Source organism: Prosopis cineraria, unplaced genomic scaffold, assembly GCF_029017545.1.
Source record: "Prosopis cineraria cultivar Desert tree isolate PC_DT_omini unplaced genomic scaffold, ASM2901754v1 PC4, whole genome shotgun sequence".
Taxonomy (NCBI): domain Eukaryota; kingdom Viridiplantae; phylum Streptophyta; class Magnoliopsida; order Fabales; family Fabaceae; genus Prosopis; species Prosopis cineraria.
Genome location: NW_026555335.1, coordinates 33,216,433 through 33,235,243, shown reverse-complemented (window position 1 = coordinate 33,235,243; position 18,811 = coordinate 33,216,433). Strand labels below are relative to the sequence as shown.

General features: G+C 31.5%; 1 protein-coding gene across 1 annotated transcript; it reads right to left on the bottom strand.

The window, feature by feature from the left end:
* Positions 1–2,522: 2,522 nt before the first annotated feature.
* LOC129308969 ((13S,14R)-1,13-dihydroxy-N-methylcanadine 13-O-acetyltransferase AT1-like) lies at positions 2,523–4,017 on the bottom strand. The gene is made up of 3 exons (XM_054950324.1): positions 3,701–4,017; positions 3,450–3,548; positions 2,523–3,407 (listed from the first exon to the last, which is right to left on the bottom strand). Exons 1-3 carry the CDS (start codon positions 4,015–4,017, stop codon positions 2,711–2,713), a joined length of 1,113 nt encoding a protein of 370 aa, XP_054806299.1. The 3' UTR covers positions 2,523–2,710.
* Positions 4,018–18,811: the final 14,794 nt, after the last annotated feature.

The window sequence follows — 18,811 nt, the reverse complement described above, 5'->3', positions numbered from 1 at the left end:
TGATAATATTAGAAAAATTATTACATCAAGCCAAAAATAAAATAAAATGAGTAAAATTATGTGTATTTATCAGTACTTAGGAAAATATATATTGAGGTTTTTTTTTGGCCAAACATATGTTGAGAAGGTTGATATATAGTTTAAATTTGGAAGAAAAGAATCCAAAAGAATGACTTAATTTGTTGTAGTTGGATTTTATTATAAAATAATTAAACAACTCTTTGATCCATTTTCTTAATAATATGTCTAATGAGCTTAAAAATTTTTTGTATGAATTTATGGGATATGAGCTAAAACATCATGTATCTATTTTTTTAATCGAAATATTTTTTATTGAGTAATCTAGAGGGATCAAAATTCTAAAAATAGGGGTGCAAGATATTAAATTTTAGGTGTAGTTTTTTTTTCATGTGAGAGGGTTCATTTGCCACTCTCACATGGACATGGCTCCCATACTATTATACGTGTCATTTTATTAGAGACAATCTTATTTAAAGCAACATCAGACATTAAATATGGGCATATCTTTTTGTGTATATTCAAAATTTAGTTTCATCATATTTTGAGATACTAACCACTTCCACTAAACATAATCTCATTGGTATCTAATTTTATATTAATTTTAAGTCCATTCGATTGTAGATCAATGGGCAACCAATTTTTGTGGTGCCCATGTCTATCATGTTTGAAATGGATTAAGCGTAATAATCCTTTGTAACAAAATGTTTATTGTCAAAATATATTAATCATTGATGCATTTTGATCTGGCATGAAGGATAGGGTTTGAGACAAGAGTCATAAGTGACACTTTTGTTATGGCAACAAGCTATCAATAGTTGCTTGAGATGAAGACCAATTTCACTAATAAATGCCACCGCTGAAAGTCAATTTTTTTTGTAGTGATGATCCTGCAAATTTCGTTAATATAATAAACTATGAAGCGAGCCGATCAGGAAATATTTGGCGGATGAACCTTCAACTAAAACTTTGTCATTTATTACACGCACTCTCTCTCTCTTTCCCTTGTTTATAATTAGAGTTCTAGAAAAGCCATGAACGTGAATTTTTTGATTTCCTCAATATGCAACATATAACAAGCATAATAAGTAGGACTGAATTAAACGAATAAGAAAGGGAGAGAAATAAGCACTATTATAAAAATGAAATTTAACAACATAAATTTTGTAGCAATAAAAAGCAAAACGCCACAAATATTAAGGCTAAAGTAGAGATGTGGTATTTTTTATATTAAATGCCATAATTGGAAAATTATTTTTTATTTACAATTTTGGTAAATACATAGAGGTGGTGTTTTTTAAATGAAATGCCACAACTTTATATTAATCAACAATTAAGTGACATTTCAGTAATTAAACATCATATCTCTACTTTGTTATAAATTAATTATTTTGTTTTATAAGATTATATAAATGTTTTATCATAATTATATAATTGGTGTAAATAATCAATATATACAATTACTTGATAATTTAAAATCAAACAGGTGGCATTTTCTCTAATTGGAAGCGCCTCCTCTCTGATTCATTAATCAATCATTATCTAGTTAATAATTAAAAACAAAAAAGTGGTGTTTCTACAAACTGAAAATGCCACCTCTCTTATCTTAAAAATTAAATAATTATATATATTAATTAGCAAGTAATTAAATAAATTATATATACTTTGTAAAATAAGTATTTTATTAATAAATATCTTGTTTTGTTTGATAATAATTAATAACTAAAATTCGTGGCTTAATTATTCAAAAATTTTATATATTAATTACTAATTATATAAATTTCTTATAATTTATTTAATTAATATGTATATTACTGTGCAATATTATTTTACACATGTGGCGTTTCCAATAATTGCAAATGCCACCTCTTTGGTTTAATTACTTAAAAACTATATATATATATATATATATTTAAATTTTAAATAAATAAATAATTTATAATTAATTTAATTAAATATTGTTATTATTATGTATTATTATTTAATAATTTATGACAGATAGGTGGCATTTCATTTATGTGAAAACGTCACCCCTCTTATTCAATTATTTAAAAAATTATATAAAATTAATAGTTAATTAAATAAAATATTTAATAATTTATTAAATTACTACTGTCAAGCATATTTTTTTAATAGTTAAAATAAGATAGGTGGCATTGCCTTCATTTAATATTGGAAAACAGCTACATATTTTGACAATAATATTTTTTAAAAAATAAATAACAGTGGTGACATTTATAAGTTAAGGAACGCCATCTTCATTTATTAGAAATTAAGAGGTGCTATTTATTTCAAAAGAACACGCCACCTCTCTAATATTTTTTTTAAGAAAATGCTCAAGGAGATGGCGTTTGCAAAACAATGCACTCTCACTCTTACATCAGTTTTGTGACATTTTATTAATTAATAAAATACTATCAAAAATTTATTATAGCATTAAATCTTATAACATTTTATAAATAATAAAACGCTACCAAATTGAAGTTTTAAATGCTACTAAAGCCTATTTCTAGAGTAGTGAAATGATCAAATTAAATACTTATTAAACAATCAACACTAACCCAGCTTTATATGGGGAATACATAGAGCCTAATTAAAATACCAGATAACAATAATAAAATTTAAAAAACAAAATAATAGAACAATCCTCATCAAGCTCTTCAATGAAACAAACATTCAATACATAACTTAGTTATATACCTGGAGAAACAGAAGCATATTGAAGAACATCACGCTCAAACAAGGCCATCTCATTTTCTTCCATGTTAACAAGAACTTCAATCCCGTCCCCATCTCTTGTATCTTTAAGAAACATGCAATTCCTATGAGGGCAACAAGTAGTGGTCACCCATATCGGTTTTCCCCACCCAAAATCTGCTTCGTAAAGTGGAAATCTGCACCAGCTCGTAATATCAACCCCAACCATATCGGTGTTGTCTGGGTCCCAACTAGTTGCTTGTTGCAAAATCTCCGAGATGAATGACTTGTCCTTTCTCCCAAATTGTTCAACATGGGTATCACAAAACTCCGTCAAAGAGTGCTTCAATTTGTAGACAACCTCATTCAATCCTTCTTCCATCGTAGCAGATACTATGTAATACCAGATCATGTTTCCTATGGTCTTTTCAGGTACTGGAGGAAGCATTCTCGTCCGAAGGTTCGCCCAAGAGCAAAGCCACGTCGGTTGGTTCGATGATTTGAAAGATGAACTTAAAGCTGAAACTGCAGATTTGTAAAGAAAAGCACTCGCAACTTGCACGCGCGTGGGATTTTTCACTTGCTGCGATATCATGGCCTTGAGAGATTGAATCTTCGAGGCATCAAGTATGAACCGTTTGCATCTCAGAGTGTTGTCTCTCGCAAAAGCAATTTCTGGGTAATTTGGTAAACTTTCAAGTGGGAATATTGATGTCAAATCGTGGGAGGATTACTCTTTCTTCTCCTTCTTTCTCTTCTCCAGAAGATTCAAGTTTTCTGGCAATGGTGGCCCAGTCTTTGACAAAGTTGAAGATCGTATACCCATCGGCCACCTTGTGAGACACACACGCACTGATTGCAATTCCTCCGCAAACAAAATGGTTCACTTGAACGACCAACAAGGGATCATGTGGATTCACTATCTTCCAAGGCAATTCATGAGGGAAATAAATTCTTGAGATGGTCTTCCTTTGGGTTTCGAAGCAAACCTGATAAATCATATTTGATATGATTGACTAATAATGTTGCTCCCTCGTCGTTGCAATCTATGGAAGCTCGATCTCTGATTCTGCCAGGAAGTGGGTAGTACATGGCAAGAACTTGATATAAGGATTTCTTGACCACTTCATCAGATTTTTCTTCACGATTTTCAATAGTAATGGTTGGCTCGTAAAGGTAAACTACTGGAATGTAGTGACTAAAAATGACATGATCAAGAAAGGAAAGTGGATAAATTCTTAGATGAGGAAGGGTAGGAGAAGATGGTTTGACAGTTTCTCTTGATATGACTTCTATGTCCATCTTGAAAGGTTTCGAGGGATTTAGTGATTTAGAGACAAGTGTCGGAGTAGGTTGGTTGACTTATACATGGAAAAGAAACAGTAGGTGAGAGTGTAGTCAAGCGCACTGCCTGACGCTTTAGTTGACAGTGATTTTGACTGCCACGTTTTGACTGTCAGGTTGTGGGTCATAAGTGGTGGCTTTTTTACCTATTTAGCTAACCTTTGCCTCATTGCAATGAAGGTCTCATCGTGTACGTATTGTGGGAGTTGGCTTTCCTAGGAAGGAGGCCTCCTTAGCCCCTCCACTAATGAGGTGTATGATTTGGTCAGTCCTGTATTTTTTCTATTTTTTTTTAAATAAAAAATTTGCATAAATTTTAACATTTTTAATAAATATAATTATCAATCTAGATAGTTTTGTAATATAAAATACTCTATATTTAATATTAAAAATTTATAAAAATTATAAGAAATTAATATTAAACCTGTATTATTTAGAATATATATGGATAGTTAATTTAAGAAAATTTGGATATTAAATGTAGATCATTTATATTAAATTTGGACTATCCAAATTGATAAACAAATTTATTTAAAGTCTACAATTTATACAATTTTTTATTTTAAAAATATAAAATAAAATAATAAAAAGTCCATTAAATTAGACCATCTACATTAAACATGCACAATCCAAATCATACACCCCTTGAGCGGAATTGCAAGGAGGCTTCCCTCAACTCTTGTACCATGTAGTTGGTCAAAGGGATTAGGTATGGAATTTTTGATGAATTAAAAATTATTTTTATCTTTGAAATATATATGAAAGATTATAAATATCCTTGAACTTAGCTATGAGTTAATTATATCTCTCATTTTTAAAGATTCCTTTCACAATTACCTGGGCATTAAAAATATACGTTTGTTAGCAGTGTTTTAAAAAATAGACCAAATATTAAATTGAAAAAAGCAACAGGTCATGATTTTTATAATCCAACCTGTTAAACTATTGGTTGAACTGATAACATGATAATTAAATAAAAATAATATTATATACATATATACATAATATATAATATATGTATAAGAAATAAAATATTAATATTATTTTCTATAAGTAACTTAACAATCACTTTAAAATTAAATTTGAATTAATATCATAAATGAAGAAAACAAAATATTTTCCAAAATCTTAAAAAGAGTTTTATCCGAAAATAAAGATTTCTGACAAAAAAATTTTATTTTTTATAATAATATTTAAAATATTATTATAAGAGTAATTTTCTTGACTCTCCTTTATCAACGCATTGAAAAAAAGTAAAGAGTTGTCAGTTTTCAATTTTAAAAAAGTACATTTTATCTGACCTGTGCAATACCCCTCCCTCTCTTTCACATGATGATTTTGACGTTTCCTCCCCTTGGCTTCCCTGTGAAGTTTTTAGTTTCTTCTTCGTTTTCAGTTTTCACTCCCGCATCCTGTTACTCCATTTCAAAGGTTGCAGTAGGTGTTCCATGCTTCGTCTTTATGCCTTTATTTTCAAGATTTTCATTATTTCTGTTGCTGGTAAAACATCATCGTGAAGGTATGAGCTAGTTTTTTCTGTTGACGCTTCTTCCTTCCCCTTCTTTTTTCTTCTTCAGTTCAATCACGTCTCATCTCTCAAACCCGTCCGGTTTTTTAAAGGGAGAATTTCATTTAAGAATTTGGATAGTAACATATTTTTTGGTGGGTCTTAAAAAATTTTAAAACCTCGATTCAGTCCTTAAGGACTCAATTGAAAATATGTTCAATATAGAAAAGATCAAAATACCCCAGTTCAAATATATATAATGCCTGTTTGGATTTCAGTTAGGTATAATAGATTATGAAAATAATTAATTAAATAATAAATTTTAATCATAACTGATTATGCTATGGCGTAATATGTTTGGATATTATTTTTCTATAATTGATTTTAACAGAATTGAAGATGTTTGGAGAATTTAATCAAAATTAATTGTTAGCTATGTAAATTACTATATAATTTAATGTTTAAATGCCAAATGTCAATTTTTTGAAGATGCAAAGTTTAAATTTTATTAAGAAAGAAAAAAGAGAAAAGAAGAGAGTTTGGTTTTATTTTTATTAAATTATGTGCTTTTTTTGTAATTTTTGCTTGGGCCTGTCTTTGTAATTTTCCCCAACATTTTGGACAAGCTTTTTTCCTTAAGCTCTAATTCTCAACTTCCAAAAATAATCAATTTTTGGCCCAAAAATTGATTCTCCAAAAAAGTGGGTGTTTGGATAATTTTGTGAAAAATCAATTTTTTGGGCCAACAACAATTAGCCATCGTTGTTGAAGCACCACTGTCAGTGACTCGAACCTCACTAGCGATAGCAGCCATTGGACCTTCGACTACTAGTTGGACCACCATTGGTGGTAGCTAGCGAATTAATTTCTCTGAAGGTGGCCAGGTCAAGGTGGGTGTAGAATCCAAGACTCTTTAGTTTACCAAAAGACTTTGAATCACCAAGTCACTTAACCCATTCAATCATGTTATGTATAAAATTATATATATAATGAACCTTGTTTCCAAACTACTTGATTATTACGTTACTTGTTAATCGCGTAACTTTATTTGTTAATATTTTAACATGACTTGTTAATTACTTAACTTTTCTTGTTAATCCCATGACTCCTGCAATAGAATTAAATTACTTATTAATCACGTAATTATATTTGTTAATACCTTAACAAGATTTGTTAATTACTTAACTCTCTTTGTTAACTTCGTTACTCCCACAACAAAGCTGCATTACTTGTTAATCACATAACTGTAGTTGTTAATCCCTTAACAGGACTTTTTAATTACTTGAATTTACTTATCAAATCCATGACTCCTTCAATTGAACTGCATTATTTGCTAATCATGTAACTTTATTTGTTAATTATGCAACCATACTTATTAATTGCATAGCTTGACTTGTTAATACTATAACAAGATTTATTTAACTGTTGTTTCAAAAAAGCAATTAAATTACTTGTTAATTCATCAACAATACTTATTAATTATCTATTATCACTTGTTAAATGAATATATAATTTACATAATAAATTGAGTTTGTTAGATAATGAAAGCAACGACAATCAAGTCTCCTTTATTAGTATTCATTAAACTAGATACTCAATTATATAAGCATATATATATAGAGAGAGAGAGTACTGTACCCTAAAAAAACAAACATAATATTAACAATTAAAAATGAAGAAATGACAAGCTATTTTAGGCTTTTAACAAGTATACTTCTTGTCATAATACTTAAAAGGTTTGAAAATAATATTTATTATACAAATAATTTTGAGGGAGTCATAGAATTAACAAGTAAGGTTGCATAATTAAAAAGTCAAGCTGCATAATTAACAAGTATTGTTGCGTAATTAATAAGTAAAGTTACATGATTAACAAGTAATGCAGTTTAGTTGAAAGAGTGATAGATTTGACAAGCAAATTCAAGTGATTAACAAATCTTATTAAAATATTAACAATGATAGTTACATAATTAAGAAGTAATGTAGCTCTGTTATGAGATTCACGGATTTAACAAGGAGAGTTAAGTAATTAACAAGTTCTGTTAAGGTATTAACAAATATAGTTATGTGATTAACAAGTAATTTAGTTTTGTTGCAAGAGTCGTGAGATTAAAAAGAAAAGTTAAGTAATTAACAAATTCTGTTTAGGTATTTGTTGGAAATTGTACCTTAGGGCTAATCATTATACTATGCACATTATTATTTAATAAATTTCCTCTTTTGTCATCATATTAATTGTATGCTCACTATGATAACTGTATCCTTGGACATAGTGATTGTTCTGAATGTCTTTGGTTGGTCATCTGTAAGGAATCATAAATGAAACAAGACTAGTATGACTTTGATTAATTATAGAGATACAAATCAAAGTCATAAGCACTTGAAAGAATGCAAGGTATTGGACCAACTTGCTATGAAAAAGCTGCATGGTACAAGTTATAAGCTTGTCTCATATATAATCATATCACTAAGCCCTTTGACCTAAGATTATCATGAATTCCTACATGATGACCACTGAACTTTGACATAGTCAAAAGTCACCTTTGATTGGGTGATCATAAGGGTTATGATTGAGTTTAGTGATATTTATGCAGAGGAATATGAGTAGTGGTCAAGATGAAATTTATCTCTCACATTAAGTGAGAGATATTACTGGACTCCTTGATGAGTAAGACAGAAAATATATGGCCTTACTATAATGAAAAGAGTTTTTCCATTGCTACAATCAGTCTACTGAAAGATTGAGAAAGTAATGGTCAGGTAAAGAAGAATGACAATTTCATGTCTCATACTTGATCGAAATATCATGTGACAAAAGGGATGTGATATGTTTACATGATAGGTTACATAGGATTATAAACTTTTATATGAATTGGGTAGTTACAATGTCTTTTTAAAGGCTACTTGTGACTTGTGGGCTAATAGCATAATTAGCCTACTGCCAACTTCATATGGGTCTATAGGGTCGCACATAAGAACAACTCAACTTGAGTTATAATGTCCAAGTTCAATGAATTTGAAATGTGTCTAGATTCAATGAATGTAATATAAGGTGAATGAGTTATATATATATACATGTATATATATTTGAATATTTATTTGATAAATATTTATATGAAATATAAAATTCAAAATATAATTATGTATATATTTTTGAAATATATATATATATATATATTCATGTGTGTGTAGCTATATATGTATATATGTATATGTATATGATATATAAAATTATATATATATATATATATATAAAATATGTATATGTGATATATTATATTATATTATATTATATTATATTATATTGTGTTAGTTTTAAATTTAATTTTATATGATAGATTAAATTTAATAACTAACATGATATGAGAGAATATCATATCAATTCTATAGTTTAAATTTATAAAATAAATTCAAATTAGATATGATATTATAGAATTTATTTATGAGATAAATTTAATTTAATATTTTTGTTGGCTCATTAAAGGAAAGCAAAACCTTAGTTTATAAATAAGATAGAAAAGGGATGTGCTTCCTGAGTTTAAGAGAGTTAGAAAAGTTTTGATGACCAAACACTTAGAGAGCCACAAAGCACCTTAGAGAAAAAGTAAACTGACATTCAAAGACGAACAGACATTGAGAGTGCTAGCACACTGTTCGATCTAGAGAGTTGTTTGTGTGGATACCGGTAGAGGGAGCAGATCTACGTTGTCAGCTCCTGAGATCCAAACTCTTGAAGAGAACACATGTGAAGCACAAAAAAAGGTAACTCTTCTTCCCACCTTGACTTAAATGATTTCGTTCAATCTATATCAAGATATGAAATTTAAAATTTTAATCTTTCGTTGTGTCTCCTTATCCAATAATATTAACAAGTAAAGTTATGCAATTAATAGGTGATGTAATAATCAAGTGGTTTAAAAACAAGGTTTATATATATATATATATATATATAATTTTATGCATTATATGATTAAATGGGTTGAGTGGCATAGTGGTTTAAAACTTATTAGTGAATCAAAGGGTTATAGGTTCTGCACCCACCTTGGCCACCTTTAGAGAAATTAATTCTCCATAATTCTCTAACCACTACCGACAGTGGTCCAGTCGGTGGCTGGAGCTTCGGCGATAGAGGTCCAGTAGCTGCTATCATTAGTGAGGCTTCGATCACTGGTGATGGTGCTCTAATGACAGTGGCTTGTGATTTTTTTATATTTAAACTAAGGATATTTTTGGTCTGTTCTATATTCAACTTATTTTCAATTTAGTCTTTGAGGATTGAATTGAGGTTTTAAAATTCTTTAGGACCCATCGAAAGATATATTGCTACCTAGGTCCTTAAATGAAATTCTCCCTTCTTTAAAACCGTAACTGGTTTTCGACTTAATTTTAATTTCAAATTGAAAAGCCAGTTTAAAATAGTTCATTTCAATTGAATGGACCTCTGCACATACAGGATTAGAGCACTTAACACCTGATGCTGAAGCAGCTGAACATCGTGAGCACATAGTGCCAATGTTAATAGTTAGCGACATCACAAGCCCTGGCTTAAAGCTAGGAAGTAGATAAGCCAACTCACTAATCATATCTAATGGTCCTATGGCAAAAGTGCTGCAGGGAATTCAGGATCGAATGGATAAGCAGCTACAAGAGAACTAAAGGTTCTTTGCACTATCCCTGGAAATGTCATAATATAGGGAGAAAGAACGATAGTAGATCATGATGCAAGCCTTGCACGATGGCGTGAAGAACATAGGCACATTATTGAAAAGCACTCCTTTGGAAGCAGGCTCAAATTAAGGGCTGCATGGAAGGCAACAATTAAGAATCAATATAGGTGCTAGCTCTCATAATCGCCTACTTGTAAGGGACATCCCTAACCTTTAGATTTTTGCTAACACTAATCCTCTAAATAATTTATTGTACTATTTATAAGAGCCCAGCACAAGTGGCCCGAGGGGCATGGCAATAATCCCAAGGCATTAGAACGAACCTCTTAATCAATTAGTGAATATGGAGGCCATTCCTTACTAGGGCTAAGGCCAATTGGCCGCCCTACCTTCTTAAAGCCATATCCAAAGTACCTAGACAGGTCCAACCTATACCCTCAAGGATATAGGATCCCTGACTTCACACTATTCTTAGGAGATGGAATGCAATCCATCTTGGAGTACCTTAGGATGTTTACAATCTAGTGTAAGGAGATTGCCAATTATGAGAACTTCACCAACTTAAAATTGAGATTGTTCCCCAATACTCTTACTAGCTCGGTGTTCACATGTTACACTTCACTGCCATACAACTCAGTCATCAGCCAGATAGAGATGGAGCAGAAGTTTCATATACAGATCTATAAGGTAGAACTAGAGGTCAACATAGTAGAACTCTGCAAGCTCACATAATGGGCTAGAGAGATGACGGACCCATGCTTGGTGAGGTTCAAGCAACTGAGGAGTATGTGCCATGTGATACTTTCAGAAATTAAATTCATCAAGTTAGCACAAGCAGGATTGGATATAGAACTTTGAAAGAAATTTTAAGGGATGGAATTTTGAGATTTTTACTAGCTTGCGGCCAAAGTATAGGGATATAAGGAGCTTCTCAAAGAAGTGGATCATCACCAATGGACTACGGCAGGAACCTATTTCGGTAACCTTGATGTGGTAGTGGCAAAATTAAAAAATGCTGGTAACTACACGTGCTCGACCCTAATAAGGAAGGCTGGAGATATTCCTAAAAGGCTAAACGCCATTCAATACACCTTTGAAACAACTAAAACAAAGGAGATCTTCGATTTCCTCCTTAAAGAAAACTTCATCTCCCTGCCCGCTGATCACAAAATCCCTTTAAAAGAAGAACAGAAAGGGAAGGAATACTGTAAGTACTATCAATCATGAAGTCACAACACTAAGGCCTGTTGGGGCTTCAAGAACATCATCCAGGACTGAAGCAATAAGGGAGTTCTTAAGTTTCCTAAGGAAGAATCCATGGTCATAGACGAGGACTTATTTCCACTATTTGCCACAGTCAATATAGTAGAGGTAAACTCCAATAGATGATGAATTGGGAGAAATGATGGCAAGTAGAGAGATGGGAGGCCCTAAAATGTCTAGAATATGGAGAAAGTAGCTCAAAAAAGCTTAAGAGCAGTGTAGGATTGCTTAGAAAAACCTACAAACCAGTCCAACAGGAACATGCCTTTTAGGTAGGACATTGGTTAGGAAGGGCAAAGCTTAAAGAGCCTAGAAAATTTTAAGGTGGTTAGGGACTGCTTGGGAGAAACCACAGGCATTGACAACTAGTTGAATGTAAAAACAACAGAAAATGACCCTCAGGATGGGATATTGGCTCAGGGGGATTATAATGACAATGCCATATGGGTCTAAGGTGGTCTGGGACTGTCTGGGGGAGCCATTTGGCAAATTTGACTTCTTTATTAAGTACTCAGCACTACCAAGAGCAGGTGAACCGTTCACAAGGACACTAACAAGTTAGGATATAGGCCCTGATAACCTATCTTAACACCATTAACACTATCAAAAAGCATAACAAATCTTCCTTCAAAATTAAAAGTCATTAAGGGCTCGAGCAAGTTCCTTACGCTACCTGACAATGTGTCGCCTCTAAAATGGTAAGTCATAAGACACAAAAAGTTCCCAACTACCCTAACCAGAACTCAAAAATGATGTCTTTAGTGAAAATAGGCTATACAAAGATACCTTGAGTAACAAAAAATTAAGGTATAAGAAGGCCTTGATGTGCAAGAAACTAACAAGTTTAGAAGGAAGTCTATCAAGGATCAGGATAAGGGGAGTTAGAATGAAAATTAATGTGATGAGACCATTCACATTAGGGAGATAGCTTTTAATCTCTACTATGTGGTTTCATTAACGCTCCCTTCTAAGTTCCAGTCTACCACCAGTAGGACCCAAGACTAGTATGAGTAGAACTCCTCGAGACTAACATACACGGGCCCATGTCAATATTGTCTAATGGAGCCAAGAGAGGAGGAAGAGTATGAATCAATAATGACATGAATGTAGAAAGAGAAGCTGTGGAGCCCGTCTACCAAGTCACCTTACAAGATGTAGAAGAAAAACCAAACATTAAGATGACCCAGCATCTAAAGCCTTTATACATTAAGGCACATTTTGATGGGAAGCTAATCACTAGTGTTTTAGTGGAAATGACTAGATGATAAACATACTACCAGCCTGTATGATGCTCAAGATAGGGCTAGAAGAGTGAGACCTGATACCAATCGAGGTGTTCATTGTAGGATTCACCATGACCGCTTTTAAGGTCCTTGGTGTATTATAATTACAGGTTGACGTCGGGACTAAATCCTTTCTAACGGCCTTTTTTAGGATCAGTAATATAGCATAGTATCAAACCCTCCTAGGTTGGGACTAGATCCATGCCAATAAGTGCGTACCTTCCTCACTACACCAGATGCTTCTCATATGAAATGGGGAAGAGGTGAAAGTAGTCTGAGCTGAAGATAAACCATTCATAATAGTTATTGACTTTATGAGTGTGAGCTATTACAATGTTGATATTGACTCTTTCACATTTTAAAGGGCACAAAAGGATCCAAACAGAGTCCTTTTGTGCAAAACAACAATGAACGCTATAGTACCTCTAGCATCACAAAGGTGTGAGCCTATTATAGAACTGGTAGATAAATAAGTTAGATAAAAGAAAGGCCATAGCAACCACCGCCATTTAAAAACTATGGTTGCATAACATATAAGAGAAACTAGAAGACTACGGACCTGAAACCTTTAGGACTAAAGTCATATATGAAGATGAAAGCTAGAGAGTAATGCAACTGCACGAGCTAGACCCTACACTTTTAAGGTTTGAAGATATAACCCTCGAGGTTCAGGATTCACTGGAAGAAGTAAACCTTGGATCCCCAGAGGAGCCAAGGATCACTTTCATTAGCTCATTATTAAATGAAGAACAAAAGAATGCTATCAAGCAAGTACTATAGGAGTTCAAGGATTGTTTCATGTGGGACTATGATGAAATGCCAGGGCTGGTGAGATAGTTGGTTGAATACAAGCTTCCTATAAGGCTAAATTATAGACTGCACCAATAGCCTACTAGGAGAATGTCAATTGGGGTGGAGCTATGAGTAAAGGAGGAGATCAAATGCCACTTACGAGCCAGATTTAGCCTTGTAGGTATGCCTAATAGCTCTTAAATATAGTCTCAATAATCAAAAAAAATGGCAAGCTATAAGTTTACATAAATTTTTGAAACATAAACTCGATCACACCTAAAGACATGTATGCAATGCCTATTGTAGATAGGTTGATAGATGCTAAGGCTGAGAATGCTTTATTATCATTTATGGAACTGCCGTTAGCATCTAGCGTTCTAAACTTAGTCCTACCCAGTAAAATCAAGCATGCATGGAGTTAAAGAATAATTTTAAAATTTTCACTTTTAAAATATATGATTCAATTGTCATCTTCCATTCCAATATTCATTGTCATTTCCTCCATGCACGAGTTGTTATACTAAAATTTTTCATATTAAACATGAAATTAAACAAGTAAATTAATTTTGAAAAGTATCAAAGTTTGTTGCATGTCAACTTTAATTATTACTTGTCAATTGCATAAATTATTGGTAAAATCAAGATATTGTCATTGATAAAATGACTATTATAAAAAAAATTGATAAGAATGTTCATATAACTTATAAAGAAATAATATTAAAATTTTAAATAAAGGAGTTTTATAAATACTTGCTATAAATTCATTTAAAACGCTACCCACTCACCTGAAAATTTTTAAAAATTTTAAAGCTTGCTTCTTTTAACTTTTCACTTAATTCTAATGTGGCCCTTAATTTTCTGACAAAAATAACAATCCTAAAGTCATTTATCAAATAATTTTCTAACACTTGGTAAACATTTAAATTTGATTCCTAAACAACACCACAACCTAAAATATACTATCAATAATTTCATTATCAATTAACTAACTTATTAACAACCCAACTAATACAAGAAAAAGTATTTTCACCTCTTTTTGTATCTTTTAAATACTTAATGAAATACCCCAACCACCATTTACTTTAACATAATTTATCTTTCATACTTTAGGATTTCAATTTAATGACTCAATTCACTACTTATGCATGTTCCTTCAAAACTACTACTATGAAAATTGAACAAACTCCATTTCACCAAATTCTTCTATTATACATCTCAAGCTTAGCGAAACATGACCTATAGACGCAAATAACCACAATATACTTCACTAACCTCTATATAGAAATTAACCATTTTAATTCAACCAAATTACTCTTTTAAGCTTTTTAACAATCCAAATATACTAGAGTTTAATAAGCTATTCAACACATCTAAAATCAATAAATTCATTATGAATTATTCTTATGGTTTCTTTAACCTCAATAAAGTATTATATAACCATTTTATATAATCCTTGCTCCTAATTTTAGCATTTTCAAATTCCAACCATTAGCTCAAGCCACTACTTACATAAATTCCTTCAAGTTACATTATGCCAATTTAGTAACATTCTTTTAGACATTTTCACAAACATTTTGTATGCATCTAAATTCTATTCACAATAATCATCCAACAGTTTAATCAACTTCTAACATTAAATCTATCATCAATACTTACCAATTCAAAATAATACACAGCATTAACCAAAATATAGTTTAATCTCCTCAAAATTATGATAGAAACTTTAAAGAGCATGTTCTTTAGTTAGGGAAGACGAGAATAATTCATGTTGCTATAACCAGTGATTTACCTTAAACAATAATCCAATAGCTTTAGACATAACCACTTCATGGATGACACCAAAGGAGAGGATGATGCCTTCGACCTAGCTATTCGAACAAGAAGAAAATAGAGAATAAACCACTAGCTAGAAAAAGGAAAGACTTGTGGTTCCCACACACACTCTCGACATTCCAAAGCTAAGGAGGGAAGGAAAATGAAGGTTACTTACTCAACTACATAGCACGCTGATGGCAAAATGAAGAAGAATCAAAAAACAGTGACAGGTGAAGAAATCAAATGACTGTGCACTTAGCAATAGAGATGTGATAGCCAAGACAATATTCAAGTTGATGAAAAATGAAAAAACCTAATGACGGGGGCTCGAGGGAGATGGAACAATGGTGAAGAATCATAAGGTCTAAAGTCGATGGAGAATAGATGTTATCTCACCAACTTTCATTTCTTTGTTTTCCACTTAGAATGATCGGTAGGAAGAATATAAAATCTGAACATTAAGAAAATTGAGAAAATTACAAGAGATGGCATAAAATTTTTCTATTATTACATGAAAGACAAGGGCCCTTTAATAAATTTTTCATAATTTAAAAAAAATCAAACATTTGCTCAGTAGGATTCAGACTTTGAACTTTTAGGTAAGCTACTAACATAAATTTAATAAGACCACTACTCCTAATTTGTTATAAACCTAAAATAAATAAATTAAATACCACTTTGGAGAAAATTTATTTAATTTAAAATTTTAAGGTCATTATAGATAAAGAGGAAGAGGAGTTACTTGATGAAAATAGTATAGATACTGAAAGTGAGAGTAAAAAGAATGAGTTACAGGAGATCGAATCACATTAAAGCTGATGTAAGTGAAAGTGACACAGAAGACCAAAAGAGATATATTTTAATATTATATATTACTCTTCACTTAATCAAAATGTTTTGATGTTATTAATTTTTTTTTATTAACCTTACTACTTGTATTCTTGCATGATATATTTTCAATGCGTAAAAGTAGAGGTTGAGGAAGAGGTCGGGGTGGTAGAGGTTTTACTCTTGGAAGAGGAAGAGGAAGAGGAAGGCCAACTAGTAGTGCTCCACAACTTTTACCCCTTCAATAGTATAATAACACATCTCAAACCCCTCAACTAGATTTGCAAGAACCATTACTTAAAGAAGTTGTAATCTCCCCTGCTACACAAATGAGTAGCGCAGGCAAGCTTTTTTCAACTTTAAATAATACATATTATCTATTTTTCATAATGTATTGTATCTAATTATTTCCTCCCTTTTATTTGAAATATAGCTTCTACTAGTTCCCAGAGGAAGGGTTGAGGTATTTATAAGGCAACTAAACTTGGGCTCCAGATAAAGCATAGTGTTAAGTTTAATTTGAGAGTTACAGATAACGTAGATAAAGCATTAGGAGAACATGTGAACGGGTTTGTGTTACACTTTAGTTATGTTATTAGGACCATAATATCTTACCAACAATCCTTAGGCAACCCCAATGTCGCTATTGAAAAGTATTAGGATGAGTTGTTGCTAAAAGTTATGGAATTGTTTTCACCAAATATATATAAATTGACTGTATCTTTTATTATTAAATTTCTAATAGGCATATATGTTTATGTTTACTTTAGGAAAAATATCAACCAGAGGATGAATTAAAGAAAGAGCAATTTGAGTCTACTGTATTTGAAACAATGAAAAAACAAGCTAGGGATTGAAAAAGTAAGTTACATAGAGATTATTATCAAAAATATTCTACTGATGAAGAGAGGTTAGGTGAAATACCTTCATTCATTAGTCCTAGTGAGTGGGCTTGGCTTGTACAACATTTTGGATCTGATGAATTTAAGGTATGCTTCTATATTGTTTTAAAGTTATAATTTTCATAAATAAAGTGCAATATTAATCAATTTAAAATTTTATTATGGGCAATAAGTGCAAAAAACAAAACAAATAAAAGAAAGCAAATAATGAAACATACTTGTGGACCTCGATCATTTGTAGAAGTTGAAGATAGATTGGTAAGTTCTTAATTTTAATATCTTTATATCTCTACTATATTTTTCCATTGATGTTTTTTTTATAGAGAGATCATGTAGCTGGAGATTTGCCACCATCTGATTGGATGTGGGAGAGATAGAGCATACAAGGAAGAATACAGTTAGACATTTTGAGTGGGCAGATCCGCATTCAGAGCAGATTCATGTATGCATTTTCTTGAATAATTAAACTTTAACTTTTTTTATAAATTAATTTATTAACTGACTCTAATTTATTTACAGGCTCGACTCAAGGATCTTTTATAGCAACAAGACTCAAATAATAATTGCCAATTGACCTCAGATGAGATTTGAAGCCAAGTTCTTGGTGAAAGGTCAGGGTATGTAGGAAGTAAAGGTTATAAAGTGCATCCTGAAAAAAAAAGGGCCCAATCTTGATCCTTTGAGATGGAAAAAATGCGACAACAATGGAAGCAGATTTTGAGAGGAGACTTCAAGAAGAGCGTGAAAGACATTAATAAGAGCATGAGCAGATAGAACAAAATATTTCGCAAAGGATTCAGGATGAAATGGCTACCATCATGGCTTCGTTTTAGCAGGTAATTATTAATTTTACATTACTTATGTATGTATGTATGTATGTATATTATTTAGAATTTGATTAATTATTCATAAGATAAATTATAATTCAATTTTTTTTCGGGGATAGCCTCAACCACTAGCTCTAGCTCTAACTTTAGGTTCAACTCCAAACAATGATACTTGAAGTTGTGGTGACATTTATAGTAATTTAGCTGCAGAATTAGTTTATTTGTATTATTTTTCCTCTCATACATTGTTGGATTGCTTTTATAGTCTAGTGTTGAATTGGATTGTTGTTATTACAAATTCTTGTATTGTAATTCTAGTTCTATGTTGGTATTATGTTATTATATTATTGGTTATTGAATTTTAATATTGTTTATGCATGCCATATATTAGGTTGGATAGAAGGAATTAAATATAAAATTATAAATTAAAATAATATATATATATATATATATTTGTTTTGCAAACAACTTTTAGCGGTGACAATAAGTTTCCACCTAAGGGGAAAACTATTGGATATTACTTTTAGTGGCGACATATTGTTGCCACTAAAGGTAAATAATTTTTTTTTGCTTGAGTTTTGGTGGTGACTAAATGTCACCGCCATATTAACATTTAGTGGCAACACACTTCATTGCCAAAAGTATATAATATTTTTTACTTAATTTTTGGTGGCGACAATTAACTACTTTTAGCGGCAACAGTCTTCGTCACTAAAAGTAAATACCATTTTTTCACCTTCACTTTTGGCGGTGACAAAAAGTTTTGTCATTAGCAGTGACATAACCTAAAAATATTGGTGGCAACTTCTTGACCTTTAGCAGCCACGTATGTCAGCACTAAAGATCAACTTTTGGAAGCAACTCTTTT

Excerpts from the sequence above, each read along its gene's own strand:
- LOC129308969 (XM_054950324.1), bottom strand. The coding sequence starts at position 4,017 with ATGGACATAGAAGTCATATCAAGAGAAACTGTCAAACCATCTTCTCCT. Across the intron at positions 3,549-3,700 it reads AAATATGATTTATCAGGTTT|GTGGCCGATGGGTATACGAT; the intron begins GCTTCGAAACCC and ends GTGTCTCACAAG. Across the intron at positions 3,408-3,449 it reads AGAAAGAAGGAGAAGAAAGA|TTTACCAAATTACCCAGAAA; the intron begins GTAATCCTCCCA and ends CCCACTTGAAAG.